Source organism: Xyrauchen texanus, chromosome 19 (assembly GCF_025860055.1).
Source record: "Xyrauchen texanus isolate HMW12.3.18 chromosome 19, RBS_HiC_50CHRs, whole genome shotgun sequence".
Classification (NCBI taxonomy): Eukaryota; Metazoa; Chordata; class Actinopteri; order Cypriniformes; family Catostomidae; genus Xyrauchen; species Xyrauchen texanus.
The window spans coordinates 42,994,741-43,012,284 of record NC_068294.1 but is presented as its reverse complement, the minus strand read 5'-3'; the positions used below and the strand labels follow the sequence as shown (position 1 = coordinate 43,012,284).

General features: G+C 41.0%; 2 protein-coding genes and 1 pseudogene across 2 annotated transcripts; all 3 read left to right on the top strand.

The window, feature by feature from the left end:
• The first annotated feature begins 220 nt into the window (after positions 1-220).
• LOC127659816 (protocadherin gamma-A5-like) lies at positions 221-2,518 on the top strand. Its single transcript, XM_052149764.1, is given in 4 exon segments — positions 221-1,230; positions 1,233-1,974; positions 1,976-2,447; positions 2,507-2,518. Coding segments are annotated over 4 exon segments (2,079 nt in total). The 5' UTR covers positions 221-377.
• A 5,525-nt stretch (positions 2,519-8,043) lies between these two features.
• LOC127659768 (protocadherin beta-11-like) lies at positions 8,044-9,421 on the top strand. The gene has a single exon (XM_052149721.1). The coding sequence runs from the start codon at positions 8,198-8,200 to the stop codon at positions 9,314-9,316; it is 1,119 nt and encodes a 372-aa protein (XP_052005681.1). The 5' UTR covers positions 8,044-8,197; the 3' UTR covers positions 9,317-9,421.
• Positions 9,422-11,574: 2,153 nt separating this feature from the next.
• Positions 11,575-17,544, top strand: part of LOC127659767 (protocadherin gamma-A2-like) — a 138,840-nt pseudogene continuing 132,870 nt past the window's right edge.

The window sequence follows — 17,544 nt, the reverse complement described above, 5'->3', positions numbered from 1 at the left end:
TTGTGCGCAATTGGATCTTTAAAATAATTTATTATAAAAGAAAAGCTTCACTCGAGTTTAGTTTAATCTGTAGTTCATCAGAATGGACTCAAAGTGCCGCTGTTGTTCAGTGTGTGACAGTTCAGAGAGCAGATCTGCAGCAGTTCCACCCCCATCATCTCCATATTATTAGAGAGAGAGACGGAAGCTGAGCACACAGTCTGAAGAGGAGGAGAGATAACGCGAATCACGGAGAGAGAATTTAATGTGTTTTTCCTGGATTTACAGGCTTTTGTTTTAGTTCCTCTTTCTGTGGATTTATACCTGATTTCCTGCAGATATTCTGGATTTATTTAGTTGGATTCGAGCTTAATCTTCCCTTTGTGGTCTTCTGCAAAATGTCGGACAGAACAATGGCGCGGCAAGTACTGCTGTTGATTTGGTTTCTCTCTCTCAGTTCAGCTCTCGGGCAGGTCAGTTACTCCATTCCTGAGGAAATGGCGAAAGGCTCTTTAGTCGGTAACATAGCGCAGGATTTGGGTTTAGATTTAAAGAGACTGAAATCGGGTAAAGCCCGTATTTATACCGGAGACAGCGCTGAATACATCGAGCTGAATAAAGAAAGAGGAGTCCTCCTTATCAAAGAGAGAATAGACCGAGAGGCGCTATGCGGACAGACAACGCCTTGCGCACTACATTTCCAGATTATTCTGGAGAACCCGATGGAATTGTATCGCATTACAGTTGAAGTCACGGACGTAAATGACAATGCTCCAGTGTTTAGTAAGAAAGACATGAGATTTGAAATAAACGAAATGTCTTTAGCGGGTGCCAGATTTATATTGGAGGGGGCTATTGATTATGACGTCGGTCGAAATGGTCTTCAGAGTTACTCCCTCCATCCTACAGATAATTTGGTCTTGAAATTTCAGAATCACCCTGATGGAAGTAAAGCTGTCGAAATGGTTCTCCAAAAACCATTAGACCGTGAAAAACAAGAGCATGTCTCTTTACTGTTAACAGCCTTTGACGGAGGCGAACCACAGATGTCTGGGACAATGCAGATACACATAACCGTTTTAGATGCGAATGATAACGCCCCTGTGTGTTCACAATCCGTGTTCAAAAGCAGCCTGGCTGAAAACTCGCCAAAAGGCACGGTTATAACAACAGTTAGTGCATCCGATGCTGACCAGGGTTCCAATGGAAGAATATCTTTCTCTATTTCAAGTACAGCTGACAAAGTGTCAGAGGTTTTGAAATAGACCCTGATGTTGGCGTGTTAAAGCTTATTGGGGGCATCGATTTTGAGAACAGAAAGCATTACAAAATTGATGTTCAGGCAAGAGATGACGGTGGTAATACGGATTCATGTAAGGTCAGTGTTGATATTATCGATGTTAACGACAACAGCCCCGCTATTAATATTATTTCAAAATCCAGTCACATATCTGAGGATGCGAAATCTGGCACTGTTCTTGCAATGTTAAACATTCAAGACGCAGACTCGAATGAAAGCGGTAAACTTCTTTGTCACTTGAATGATAACGTGCCTTTCGTTATTCAGTCTTCGTCGGATGGGTTTTACAGCCTCGTAACCGACGGTGATTTAGATCGGGAGAGAGAGTCTGAGTATAACATCAGTGTGACGTGTGCTGATGAGGGCGTGCCCTCTCTCTCCAGCAGCGTCACTCTCTCCTTACAGATATCAGATGTGAATGATAACGCACCTGTGTTTGACAAGAGCTCATATGAGGCCTCTGTTCAAGAAAACAACACACCGGGTCTTTCCATATTCACAGTCAGAGCCAGAGACGCAGATTTTAACCAGAATGCCCGTGTGTCTTACATACTGGAGGACTCCTCTGTTAACGGAGTGCCCGTCTCCTCGTTGGTGTCCGTTAGTGCTGATAGTGGAGACATACATGCAGTGCGATCTTTCGATTACGAGCAGATCAAAGATTTCCGGTTCCGCGTAAAGCGCAAGACGGAGGCTCCCTCCTCTCAGCAGCAACGTGAGTGTGAGAATCATTATTCAGGACCAGAATGACAACGCGCCTCAGGTTCTGTATCCGGTCCAGTCTGGTGCTTCTGTGGTGGCTGAAATAGTGCCTCGTTCGGCAGATGTGGGTTATCTGGTCACTAAAGTGGTGGCTGTTGATGTGGACTCTGGACAGAATGCCTGGCTCTCATATAAACTACAGAAAGCCACAGACAGGGCGCTGTTTGAAGTGGGCTTACAGAATGGAGAAATAAGAACTGTACGTCAAGTGACAGATAAAGATGCTGTGAAACAAAGGCTCACTGTTGTAGTGGAGGACAACGGGCAGCCCTCTCGTTCAGCTACAGTCAATGTGAACGTGGCGGTGGCGGACAGCTTCCCTGAAGTGCTCTCCGAGTTCACTGACTTTACGCACGACAAGGAATACAACGACAACCTGACTTTTTATCTGGTCTTGGCCTTGGCTGTAGTTTCCTTTCTCTTTATCGTGTCTATCATAGGCATACTGTCAGTCAAATGCTACAGATGGAGACGTGAGCGGATGTATTACAAATCTGGCGCGAATCTGCCGGTTATTCCGTATTATCCGCCTCTTTACGCAGACGTAGGGGGCACAGGAACTTTACAGCACGTGTACAATTATGAGGTTTGCAGAACCACTGACTCCAGAAAGAGTGATCTGAAATACGTCAGACCTTGTAGTGAGAGCATCATTAGTCTGGACACCAGTGGAGCACAGACACTCCCGCATGCGCAGAGAGACAAACTGACCAATGACGATTCTTTTGATCAGGTGAGATTTACTGTTTCTGTCTCTAGTGCAGCTTTGCTTTGATTTTGTGTAGATGTTCAGGGATTTTATGGCTTTTTTATGTGTTTTTAGTGTAAATGGCCACACCTCTACACAAATGGTATTACAAGTACATAGCATTAAGTATATATATGTATCCAAATATATACATAAAATACATATTTATAGTAATTATAAAAATCAACAATACATTCTCAAGTTTAACATGCAATCTTTGGCTCATTCTCTACATGAATTACAAATGTTAAATAACCAGCACTTAAGTCATGTTCAGAGGATATGGATGTAACTGTAAATTAAATAATATTATATTTGATGATTACGAAATGAAAATATCTAAATAAAAAGCAAATACTTTACTACAAATTAATCACAGCAAATAATTAAAATACTTCTTAAGTTGGCCTGTATGTTTCCACAAATGCTGCTGATCTTTTGAAATGAATGTGATATGAATAATTTACTAAACAAATCTTAAATTATTATTAAGATATTTAAAGTACAATTGACCAGCCATGAACAAAAAAAAGGCTTTAAAATGTTGTTTTATGACACTAAACTCATTTCTTCGGTCACACTGACCTGACTAAAATATCTGTATGTTGAGTGTGAATCACCACAGTTTTATATTTGGATGATCACCATGTGATTGAAAAGATAAAAAGTATTCATGATTTATTTTATATTCATGTTTTCCTCTCATACCTAAAATTGGGCTTCTGTGTCCTGCACTTGTGTTGGATTCTCTGGCCTTGGTGCTGAAATACAGTCAGTCGCATATTTTCAGATCCTCCCTTTGACTGTCCATCACAGATCATTTGAAGTTCTTGATGTATTTTCGTGTTGTTTAAATGTCAGACCACCACTCTGTTTTTCGTGATAAGATACAGTTCTTATTCAAATACATTTCTTGCTCGTTATTGTTGTGTTTTAGTGGTTTTGCTTTGTCTGATAAACAGCTGCATAGGCCTGTATGTTATTTTGGGGCAAGATTTCCCTTTATATTTAGACTTTTTTTTCCCCTTTTTTTTTTTTTTTCAAATAATACTGTTATCTAACTTGATGCAGTCGTTTTACTGATCAAATAGCATAATGTATTTTTTATTTTATTTGTGTATGTGCAGATGTTATACTTCTGCGCATTTTGATCTTTAAAATAATTTATTATAAAAGAAAAGCTACACTCGAGTTTAGTTTAATCTGTAGTTCATCAGAATGGACTCAAAGTGCCGCTGTTGTTCAGTGTGTGACAGTTTAGAGAGCAGATCTGCAGCAGTTCCACCCCCATCATCTCCATATTATTAGAGAGAGAGACGGAAGCTGAGCACACAGTCTGAAGAGGAGGAGAGATAACGCGAATCACGGAGAGAGAATTTAATGTGTTTTTCCTGGATTTACAGGCTTTTGTTTGAGTTCCTCTTTCTGTGGATTTATACCTGATTTCCTGCAGATATTCTGGATTTATTTAGTTGGATTCGAGCTTAATCTTCCCTTTGTGGTCTTCTGCAAAATGTCGGACAGAACAATGGCGCGGCAAGTACTGCTGTTGATTTGGTTTCTCTCTCTCAGTTCAGCACTCGGGCAGGTCAGTTACTCCATTCCTGAGGAAATGGCGAAAGGCTCTTTAGTCGGTAACATAGCGCAGGATTTGGGTTTAGATTTAAAGAGACTGAAATCGGGTAAAGCCCGTATTTATACCGGAGACAGCGCTGAATACATCGAGCTGAATAAAGAAAGAGGAGTCCTCCTTATCAAAGAGAGAATAGATCGAGAGGCGCTTTGCGGACAGACAACGCCTTGCGCGCTACATTTCCAGATTATTCTGGAGAACCCGATGCAACTTTACAGAGTATCAGTTGAGATACAAGACATTAATGATAACGCCCCAATTTTCATTCACAAAGAGATTAAATTTGAAATTAGCGAAATGTCTCCAGCTGGAGCGAAATTCGATTTGGAGACGGCAGTTGACACCGATGTGGGTTTAAATGGTCTCCAAAAGTACACACTGAAACCAAGTGACAATTTTATTGTTAAAACTCACAATTCTCTTGATGGTAGTAAAATAGTCGAAATGATTTTACAAAAACAGCTTGATCGTGAAAAGCAAGATCATATCACTTTATTATTAACAGCATTTGATGGCGGGGAGGTGCAAATGTCAGGCACAATGCTGATACACATCACAGTTTTAGATGCAAATGATAATGCGCCCGTTTGCAGTCAGTCGGTGTTCAAAGCAAGTATATCCGAGAATTCAGCCAAGGGCACCGTGTTGACAACAGTCAGCGCGTCTGATGCAGATCAGGGTTTTAATGGAGTCATAACATATTCTGTATCCTCCGCAGCGCAGGCGAGCCTATTTGACATTGGCCAACATGATGGCGTGCTCCGCTTAATTGGAAATATTGACTACGAAAAAAACAAACATTATCAGATAGCAATTCAAGCAAGTGATCAAGGAGGGCATACTGATTCTTGTAAAGTAATTGTTGACGTCACAGATTCGAACGACAACAAACCAGTGATCAGTATAATATCCAAATCAAATCAAATTTCTGAAAATGCCCCGACAGGAACCGTTCTTGCGATGTTGAACATACAGGACGCCGATTCAAATGAAAACGGCGTTGTAAAATGTGAATTAAATGAAAACATTCCTTTTATAATCCAGTCTTCGTCGGATGGGTTTTATAGCCTCGTAACCGACGGTGATTTAGATCGGGAGAGAGAGTCTGAGTATAACATCAGTGTGACGTGCGCTGATGAGGGCGTGCCCTCTCTCTCCAGCAGCGTCACTCTCTCCTTACAGATATCAGATGTGAATGATAACGCGCCTGTGTTTGACAAGAGCTCATATGAGGCCTCTGTTCAAGAAAACAACACACCGGGTCTTTCCATATTCACAGTCAGAGCCAGAGACGCAGATTTTAACCAGAATGCTCGTGTGTCTTACATACTGGAGGACTCCTCTGTTAACGGAGTGCCCGTCTCCTCGTTGGTGTCCGTTAGTGCTGATAGTGGAGTCATACATGCAGTGCAATCTTTCGATTACGAGCAGATCAAAGATTTCCGGTTCCGCGTAAAAGCGCAAGACGGAGGCTCCCCTCCTCTCAGCAGCAACGTGAGTGTGAGAATCATTATTCAAGACCAGAATGACAACGCGCCTCAGGTTCTGTATCCGGTCCAGTCTGGTGCTTCTGTGGTGGCTGAAATAGTGCCTCGTTCGGCAGATGTGGGTTATCTGGTCACTAAAGTGGTGGCTGTTGATGTGGACTCTGGACAGAATGCCTGGCTCTCATATAAACTGCAGAAAGCCACAGACAGGGCGCTGTTTGAAGTGGGCTTACAGAATGGAGAAATAAGAACTGTACGTCAAGTGACAGATAAAGATGCTGTGAAACAAAGGCTCACTGTTGTAGTGGAGGACAACGGGCAGCCCTCTCGTTCAGCTACAGTCAGTGTGAACGTGGCGGTGGCGGACAGCTTCCCTGAAGTGCTCTCCGAGTTCACTGACTTTACGCACGACAAGGAATACAACGACAACCTGACTTTTTATCTCGTCTTGGCCTTGGCTGTAGTTTCCTTTCTCTTTATCGTGTCTATCATAGCCATACTGTCAGTCAAATGCTACAGATGGAGACGTGAGCGGATGTATTACAAATCTGGCGCGAATCTGCCGGTTATTCCGTATTATCCGCCTCTTTACGCAGACGTAGGGGGCACAGGAACTTTACATCACGTGTACAATTATGAGGTTTGCAGAACCACTGACTCCAGAAAGAGTGATCTGAAATACGTCAGACCTTGCAGTGAGAGCATCATTAGTCTGGACACCAGTGGAGCACAGACACTCCCGCATGCGCAGAGAGACAAACTGACCAATGACGATTCTTTTGATCAGGTGAGAAATATTGTTCATACCTAACTCAAGGAAATTTTGGTTTTTACTTGTTGTTTTCTAATTATTATTGTTTTTTATTCCTGCTTGTACCGTGGACAAGTCCGCTCGCCGTTACTCAGATTAAATCGGGTGTTCTGATAAAAAATAAAAAAGTAATAAGACATTGTTTTTAATTTGACTCGTTTAAATTTGATGTTTTGATAAATTAGGCGTTTTAAAGGCGTTTCATACTTCGATAATAAATTTAAAATCGAATTTAATGTTTTTCTGACACTAATATTTTGTTTCATTCTTTGTTTTTAATGAGTGTAAGTAGTATTTTCCACTTAAATCGTTGTACTTTATAAAATGATTATATTGAGGTTGATATTGAGATATTTTCTGTGCTGCAGACTTCATCAACTTTTATTTTTATCTCTTCCTTGCTGCAGAAAGTTCTGGCTACTTATTATCATTTTCAGAATACAGTTTTGTTGCATTGTTTGAAGTTAATTCACTTTACTTGACTTAATATTGAGATTTATTTTCAAGACTCTACTATAGCTATATAATCTTTCCACTTCTATATAGAGATGAATTGTCCACTTTAACCTTATTGAAAAATAATAGTTTATATAATTGATTTTTAGTAATTTTGATCTTGTCTCTTGATATATTTTACCTTTCTCTGTGTTTAAGTTCATTAAAAGCAGCTTTAGTTGATGTCTCAACCCTTCATCCCTGACCATGGTGCTGAAATGCAGTTCTCCTTCAATTCCTCATAAATACCTTCATGCATCTCTGAAATATAAAGGATCTTATTGGGACATTCCTGACACTTTACTCTCTCTTCTTGATCACCATTAAACTTTGCAATCTCTCTTTTATATTAAGACATTTTCTATTTAGATTTTTTTAATTTAAGCTTTTTTCTGTGTTTCTCAGATCAGCGCACACACAAATAAAACAATATAAAATATTTGTGCAAACTCGAAGTCTCAATCTCTGTCTCTCTCTCTCTCTCTCTCTCTTCCTCTTTTGTTTCTGAAATCTTTATATATACAAACTAATATCATTGTGTGTGTGTGAATATATATATATATATATATATATATATATATATATATATATATATATATATATATATATATATATATATATATATACATACAGTATCTGATACTGAGCTGAATGTGGATATATATATTTATTCTGTAGTTCATCAGAATGGACTCAAAGTGCCGCTGTTGTTCAGTGTGTGACAGTTTAGAGAGCAGATCTGCAGCAGTCCCACCCCCATCATCTCCATATTATTATAGAGAGAGACGGAAGCTGAGCACACAGTCTGAAGAGGAGGAGAGATAACGAGAATCACGGAGAGAGAATTTAATGTGTTTTTCCTGGATTTACAGGCTTTTGTTTGAGTTCCTCTTTCTGTGGATTTATACCTGATTTCCTGCAGATATTCTGGATTTATTTAGTTGGATTCGAGCTTAATCTTCCCTTTGTGGTCTTCTGCAAAATGTCGGACAGAACAATGGCGCGGCAAGTACTGCTGTTGATTTGGTTTCTCTCTCTCAGTTCAGCTCTCGGGCAGGTCAGTTACTCCATTCCTGAGGAAATGGCGAAAGGCTCTTTAGTCGGTAACATAGCGCAGGATTTGGGTTTAGATTTAAAGAGACTGAAATCGGGTAAAGCCCGTATTTATACCGGAGACAGCGCTGAATACATCGAGCTGAATAAAGAAAGAGGAGTCCTCCTTATCAAAGAGAGAATAGACCGAGAGGCGCTATGCGGACAGACAACGCCTTGCGCACTACATTTCCAGATTATTCTGGAGAACCCGATGGAGTTTTACTCTGTTACAGTCGAAGTTACAGATGTAAATGACCATTCGCCCTCTTTTAAAAGGGCCGAGATTAAATTTAGAATCAGTGAGTCGGCTGTAACTGGGGCTGTTTTTGTTTTAGAGAGAGCGATGGACTTGGACGTTGGAATAAATGGCCTGCAGACATATTCATTAAAGCCAACAGATAATTTTGCATTAAAATTACAAAGTCAGCCAGACGGCAGTAAGATCGTTGAAATGGTTCTTCAAAAACCTCTCGATCGTGAAAAGCAGGAGCATTTGTCTCTGGTTCTGACCGCGATAGATGGAGGTGATCCACAGTTGTCTGGTACTGCGCAGATACACATCACCGTTTTAGATGTAAACGACAACGCGCCTGTTTTTACGCGTAAAATATATAAAGCGAGTGTAATAGAAAACGCTCTTAAAGGTACACTTTTAACGACAGTAAGTGCTTCTGATATGGACGAGGGCTCAAATGGCAAAATAAACTATTCTATTACTAATACTCAAGACGATGTTCCGGAATTGTTTGTAATTAATGAATCAAACGGTGAGGTGAAGATCACAGGGAGTTTAAATTACGAGAAAGCTCGTCATTATCAAATTCATGTACAGGCGAGCGATGACGGGGGTTTGACTGATTCGTGTAAAATAGATGTAGATGTGATTGATATAAATGATAATAAGCCGACCATCAGCATAATGTCAAAACTAACCATTTTATCAGAGGACTCAAAATCCGGCACCGTTGTGATCTATGCTGAATGTTCAAGATTCCGATTCTGGTGAAAATGGAAAGGTCCAATGTTTTATTAATGATAATATTCCTTTTACCCTCAAATCAAACACGAATAATTTCTTCAGTTTAGTCACAGACGGTGATTTAGATCGGGAGAGAGAGTCTGAGTATAACATCAGTGTGACGTGCGCTGATGAGGGCGTGCCCTCTCTCTCCAGCAGCGTCACTCTCTCCTTACAGATATCAGATGTGAATGATAACGCGCCTGTGTTTGACAAGAGCTCATATGAGGCCTCTGTTCAAGAAAACAACACACCGGGTCTTTCCATATTCACAGTCAGAGCCAGAGACGCAGATTTTAACCAGAATGCCCGTGTGTCTTACATACTGGAGGACTCCTCTGTTAACGGAGTGCCCGTCTCCTCGTTGGTGTCCGTTAGTGCTGATAGTGGAGTCATACATGCAGTGCGATCTTTCGATTACGAGCAGATCAAAGATTTCCGGTTCCGCGTAAAAGCGCAAGACGGAGGCTCCCCTCCTCTCAGCAGCAACGTGAGTGTGAGAATAATTATTCAGGACCAGAATGACAACGCGCCTCAGGTTCTGTATCCGGTCCAGTCTGCTGCTTCTGTGGTGGCTGAAATAGTGCCTCGTTCGGCAGATGTGGGTTATCTGGTCACTAAAGTGGTGGCTGTTGATGTGGACTCTGGACAGAATGCCTGGCTCTCATATAAACTGCAGAAAGCCACAGACAGGGCGCTGTTTGAAGTGGGCTTACAGAATGGAGAAATAAGAACTGTACGTCAAGTGACAGATAAAGATGCTGTGAAACAAAGGCTCACTGTTGTAGTGGAGGACAACGGGCAGCCCTCTCGTTCAGCTACAGTCAATGTGAACGTGGCGGTGGCGGACAGCTTCCCTGAAGTGCTCTCCGAGTTCACTGACTTTACGCACGACAAGGAATACAACGACAACCTGACTTTTTATCTGGTCTTGGCCTTGGCTGTAGTTTCCTTTCTCTTTATCGTGTCCATCATAGCCATACTGTCAGTCAAATGCTACAGATGGAGACGTGAGCGGATGTATTACAAATCTGGCGCGAATCTGCCGGTTATTCCGTATTATCCGCCACTTTACGCAGACGTAGGGGGCACAGGAACTTTACAGCACGTGTACAATTATGAGGTTTGCAGAACCACTGACTCCAGAAAGAGTGATCTGAAATACGTCAGACCTTGCAGTGAGAGCATCATTAGTCTGGACACCAGTGGTGCACAGACACTCCCGCATGCGCAGAGAGACAAACTGACCAATGACGATTCTTTTGATCAGGTGAGGTTTACTGTTTAAAAGTACTGGTTTTTACTTTGTTTCACTTCATTTTACTCGCATCCTTCTGTTTTAGAGATAAGAGAATTATACACCGGAAATATTTTCTATTCTGAAACTGATATCTATTTTCCTATAACTGTTTTTTATTTTTTTCTTGGTTAGTTTCTGGTGAAACCATTTTGTTATCATTCTCAAATAATGTTTAGCCTGTAGAAAATGAGTTTTCACCGCTGTGAGAGGACGTGTCCACATTGTTTCGCTATCCAAGGTGCTGAAATCAAATTAATTTGCCTTTTTCAAGCTTTTATCACAACTGAGATTTAAAGTGTTATGTCTCTTACAATTGAGGATCCGTGCATAAGGTCAGATAGTGTTACTGATCCGTTTTACTTGTGTCTAATTTAACTTTTATAAAAGTATATTCCTAAAAGATGTAGCCCAAGTTGTTCTGTGTGTACATTTTTATTCTTTGTTCATATCATTAATACTATTATTCATTTACATTTATGCATTTGGCAGACGCTTTTATCCTAAGCTTACAGGGCACTTATTACAGGGACAATCCCCCCCGGAGCAACCTGGAGTTAAGTGCCTTGCTCAAGGACACAATGGTGGTGGCTGTGGGGTTAGAACCTGTGACCTTCTGATTAACAGCCCTGTGCTTTAGCCACAACCACTCCAAGTGGTGAAAATAATAGATTATTTTCCATAGTAACATTTCATACTTCAGTCTAAGATTTCCCAAAAGATTTCATCACTCATTTGACTGACTTGGTGTTCATGTAATACTTCTCTGATGCTCTAAGTGCCGCTGTTGGTCAAGGATGTGCAGGTTTTAAACGCTCTTTTGTTGATCCTCCTCCTTATCCTGAGTCTTGCGTCATACAGTCAGCAGAACATCTTTCATTTACGATCCCTGTCGGACAGGGCTTACTCGCATGAGAGCTAGCGTACCCGAATACAATTTGACAAATTTTTCTCATTCGAGTATTTTCTCTCTCTTGTGATATTTTGGAATCGGCTGCATAAAGAAAAATATGATTTTCCTTTGTTCTCTCGACGACCGGGTGAGCGGTCTCGCCACACGGATGTCGTCGTGGATGATGCAGATATTTTTCCTTCGTATTATTGTCATGGCTGTTGCGCACGGGCAGGTCCGTTATTCTATCCCAGAGGAGATGACAAAGGGCTCGCTGGTGGGAAATATCGTTCAGGATCTCGGTTTGGATGTTAAGAGGCTGAAATCTGGCCGAGCGCGGATCTTTACGGAGGACAGTCGTGAGTACATCGGTCTGAATGTGGATAAAGGGACTCTGGTAGTGAAAGAGAGGATAGATAGAGAGGAGCTGTGCGCCCAAGTGTCTCCCTGCTCATTACACTTTCAGATCATTCTAGAAAACCCCATGGAGCTGCATAGAATCGATGTAGAGATTTTAGATATAAATGATCATGCTCCTACATTCGATCGAAAGGAAATTGATTTTCAAATTAGTGAATCTGCCATTCCAGGTGCTCGCTACTCGTTGGAAAGCGCGAAAGATACTGATGTAGGTTTAAATTCACTCCAGACGTATAAACTCAATCCCAGCGATCATTTCACACTAAAATTATTGTCACGTCCTGATGCCAGTAAATACGTGGAGATGGTGCTGCAGACGCAGTTAGACAGAGAGAAACAAAGTGAACATAAATTGGTTTTATCCGCATTTGATGGAGGCAGCCCTCCAAAATCTGGTTCCATTAAGATAAATATTGTTGTTCTTGATGCAAACGACAACGCCCCGTCATTCACCCAGTCTGTATATCGAGTTAGTCTGCCCGAAAACACCCCTTTAGGCTCTCTCATCATTACGGTTTCTGCCACAGATGCAGATGAGGGTGCATATGGAGACATTGAATATTCTCTTTCTCAGAGCAGCCGCAGCGTATCAAATCTCTTCAGTATTGACCGTTTAAAAGGGAAATCATAGTTAAAGGTGATTTAGATTTCGAGATATCCAAATACCATGAGTTAGATATAGAAGCGACAGACAAAGGTGGTTTAACAGATACGTGTAAAGTGCTTATAGAAATGACCGATGTGAACGACAATGCTCCTGTTATAAGCGTAATGTCCTTCTCTAACGCAATACCGGAGGACGCAGCGCCGGAGACTGTGATAGCGATGCTGAATGTTAAAGATTTAGATTCGGGGAGAAACGGACAGGTTAAATGTTCAATTGCTCCAAATTTACCGTTCAGAATTAAATCCTCTACCGCCAATTTCTACAGTTTAGTAACTGACCAGATTTTAGACCGCGAAGCAATATCTGAATATAATATCACAATAACAGCAGTTGATGAGGGCTCGCCCTCTTTCTCTACTAATAAAACCTTAAATCTGAAAATCTCTGATGTCAATGACAACGCCCCTGTTTTTCAGCGTCAGTCATACACCGCATATGTGCTGGAAAATAATCCACCCGGAGTCTCTGTTTCATCTGTTAAAGCGCACGACAAAGACTCTGGCAATAACGCGCGTATTTCATATTTTCTGGAAGATATTCTTGTGAATGGCGTCTCTGCTTCGACGTATATTTCAGTGAATGCAGAGAGCGGAGAGATTCTCGCTGTTCGTTCTTTCGATTATGAGCAAATCAAAGAATTTAACATCCGCGTAAAAGCGCAAGACGGCGGAAACCCTCCTCTCAGCAGCAACGTGAGTGTGAGAATCATTATTCAGGACCAGAATGACAACGCGCCTCAGGTTCTGTATCCGGTCCAGTCTGGTGCTTCTGTGGTGGCTGAAATAGTGCCTCGTTCGGCAGATGTGGGTTATCTGGTCACTAAAGTGGTGGCTGTTGATGTGGACTCTGGACAGAATGCCTGGCTCTCATATAAACTGCAGAAAGCCACAGACAGGGCGCTGTTTGAAGTGGGCTTACAGAATGGAGAAATAAGAACTGTACGTCAAGTGACAGATAAAGATGCTGTGAAACAAAGGCTCACTGTTGTAGTGGAGGACAACGGGCAGCCCTCTCGTTCAGCTACAGTCAATGTGAACGTGGCGGTGGCGGACAGCTTCCCTGAAGTGCTCTCCGAGTTCACTGACTTTACGCACGACAAGGAATACAACGACAACTTGACTTTTTATCTGGTCTTGGCCTTGGCTGTAGTTTCCTTTCTCTTTGTCGTGTCTATCATAGCCATACTGTCAGTCAAATGCTACAGATGGAGACGTGAGCGGATGTATTACAAATCTGGCGCGAATCTGCCGGTTATTCCGTATTATCCGCCTCTTTACGCAGACGTAGGGGCACAGGAACTTTACAGCACGTGTACAATTATGAGGTTTGCAGAACCACTGACTCCAGAAAGAGTGATCTGAAATACGTCAGACCTTGCAGTGAGAGCATCATTAGTCTGGACACCAGTGGAGCACAGACACTCCCGCATGCGCAGAGAGACAAACTGACCAATGACGATTCTTTTGATCAGGTGAGCCTGGGTGAATGTTTATAAATATAACTTTTTGATCCCAGTTGTATTTATTTATTTTTTTTCCTGGCTTTTTCCTTGTTGTTAGTGTGCACTAAAAAAATATGGGGAAAATGTCAGCTGTTGTTTCCAGATATTTTCACTATAAACCAATACAATGTTTCATGTATTACGAAATGTTGGTGACGATATATTTTACATAGTTTAGCATAAGGATGCACTTGCATAGTGCAGCTCTAGACCTCTATATATTGTCTCTCTGTGTTGTGATGGGTCTGTGAGTAGTTCAGTACTGATGCCCGTCATTTTAATCATGTTCGGTGTTCAACAAATAAGTTTCCAGCTGTCAAAGGAACAAACAAAATGCTAAGTGATAGTTCTTTATAATGAATAGCCTACCGTCTATTTTCTTGGTTCGCTTTTATTCATCTCTAAGTAGTTGAGCATCAATGCATCTAAAATTGCATCCAAAGCCATCATTATTTATTTATTAACCTCGACAAGTCTACAAGCAATTTCCATGTTTGGCAGAATTACACACTATTTACATGTATTGTTCTGGTATTTTCGATCTTGGACACATTGACAAAAATTAAGTTCAGCACTCTTGGACCGGACAGCTCCCGTAAGGAAGCACTGAAGCTCTGTTTAATAACCAGTGATCTACGTGCTGGTGTAGGAAACTGGCGATTCTCTATTGTAAAATAATTTACGACGTTAATATCATTAACCAGGACCGGATTGGCTAATCGGGAGCACCGGGAGTATTTCCGGTGGGCGGTATGTTTTTATTGGCCACGAGGGCCAGTGTTGTCATGGCAATGGGTGGAAATACAGCAGCCCACTCTTTTTTTATTTTTTTATTTTACCTCAGCCCCACTCTTTTTATTAATAATTTGTTTGCAGCCCACCCGAAGAGTGCAGCCTGCAGGTTAATGAAGTAATTATCTTTTGACTACCCCGACAGCGGCACCTTGCTTTAAAAAAAAGAAAAGTTTCTTCATGTAAACTTCAGTCAGTTGTGGTTGATGGAGGATATCGGCTAAAATGGACAATAGAAAGCGCAAACACGGCGCTGAAAAGGCAGGATTAAAAAAAAATGTCTTCAAACTCACGCGGCCATATGTACAAAACTGAGCATCTTTTTCACCAGCGCACCAATTGAAGACGATGAGAGGGCTGGTAAGCTAACATTAAGCTAGTTAGGAGCAGTGCAAGATGCTAGCTGCCCTGCAAAACAATGTTGTCTGCAACCACTGTTCATGTTTATGTATCAAACTTTTTGTTGTAGTTCTTCAGCAGCAGCAGCCTGTAATGCTCATTGAGTGAATATAAGAATTAGAAGAATTAATGTTAATGAAGAGAATGGTGTAGATCTCATTTAACGTAACATGAGATCACAATAAACTGTAATGATGATGCGGGAGAGCAGCACTGCAGTTCGCGCCTGAATGAAGAGAGGAATACTTGCACAGAGACGGAGAATTAAGACTGAGGTCTTTAAAGGAAACACCCTGGCGTTACATCTTAAATGCAGATATATTTAACGCGTTATAGCTTTATTAAAGTTAAAATAATACGGAAGCAGGTCTTGTAGTTTACTACAAACTTTCTCTGTGCAAGGCAGCGCCTCATCTAGGAGCTGAGCGAATGTCCCGATCTAAGGGGGAGAGATTAAATCTGCACCCGGATGAGAGATACACTGTCACTGGGACGCTCGTCCCACGAGCCCGCACCTACTAAAGCTAGATTATAACGTGATGGCTCACGACTTATTGAATCATAATATATGTGTCACTGTGCATTTCTTATAGTGAAGAAAAATGGCAACAATTTTGCACAGAATATATATATTCAGATATTGCAGAAAAGTACATTGTGATGTTTTAAAGAATAGCGTTGGAGATTTACGCTTTAATGTTCTCATATTTGAGTGGAAGTTGTAAAGCAGCAGTTTCCTTGATTTATCCAAAGGAAAAAGAGATGATGGTGTCAATAGTGCAATAAATTTTATTTTATTCTTTCTTTATTTTATTTTTTTGTTTATTTAATATTTGAATTTATTTGTTTGTTTGTTTTTTCATTTCAAGGTTTGGATATTGATATCAACTTGACTTAACTTAATTGAGTATTCTTCCATTAATACATTTTACAGTGTGCTTGAGTGCGAGAAAGGGCTCAGTTTTAATGTATAATCTTTCCATCATTATTTTTCATAAATTGATATTTGATATGTTCTGTTAAGCTTATAACTCAATTAGTTTCAACAATTGTGTATATATATATATATAATTAAAAATATATGTTAAAGCAGAGGAAAGTGTGTGTACTTCTCTGATCCCAATTCTTTGAGAATTTAGCTGAACAATTTTCATTGTAATATGTATCTGATACTCTATGTGTCGCTGTTGTTCAGTGTTTACAAGGTTTAAACTCTCGTTTTAAGATCCTCCTCCACTTTCTGACATCATCCAGTCTGCAGAATCTCTCTTTCATTTCAGACGGTCTCTTTCTATTACTGGCGCGTCCAGACATTCGTGCTCTTTTATTTTCGGATCATTTTCCTGTTTTCCGTCCTTTCTGATTCTCTGGATCTTTGTCTCATCTTTAATGGATTAGACGATCTGGAATATGTCGGTTCTTTGTTCTTTTAACGCCCAAAGAGGCGCATCTTCGACACGGATTGCATCATGGCTAATGCAGCCTCTCGTGCTGTGCGTCTTTGTCATGGCTGTTGCGCACGGGCAGGTCCGTTATTCTATCCCAGAGGAGATGACAAAGGGCTCGCTGGTGGGAAATATCGTTCAGGATCTCGGTTTGGATGTTAAGAGGCTGAAATCTGGCCGAGCGCGGATCTTTACGGAGGACAGTCGTGAGTACATCGGTCTGAATGTGGATAAAGGGACTCTGGTAGTGAAAGAGAGGATAGATAGAGAGCAGCTGTGTGCCCAAGTGTCTCCCTGCTCATTACACTTTCAGATCATTCTAGAAAACCCCATGGAGCTGCATAGAATTGATGTAGAGATTTTAGATATCAATGATCACGCGCCTGATTTCACGAACAAAGAGATTACCTTTCAGATTAGTGAATCTGCTTTGTCTGGAGCTCGATATTCAATCGATAGTGCGAAAGATCCTGATGTTGGTTTAAATTCTCTTCAGGCATATAAACTTAATCCAAACGAACATTTTGTCCTCAAAACGTTGTCTCACACTGACGGCACTAAATATGTGGAAATGGTTTTGCAAACACCATTAGACAGAGAAAAGCATGAGGAGTATAATCTTATTTTGACGGCTTTTGATGGCGGAACCCCGCAAAAAACCGGTTCATTAAAGATTAACGTTATAGTATTGGATGCAAATGACAACGCACCTGTATTCAGTCAATCTGTTTATACAGCTCTTGTCGCAGAAAATGCGCAAAAGGGTTTAATCGTGTTTAAAGTTAGTGCAACTGATGCGGATC

What these genes read in the sequence shown, in the direction of transcription:
- LOC127659768 (XM_052149721.1), top strand. Translation starts at nt 8,198, where the DNA reads ATGTCGGACAGAACAATGGCGCGGCAAGTACTGCTGTTGATTTGGTTT.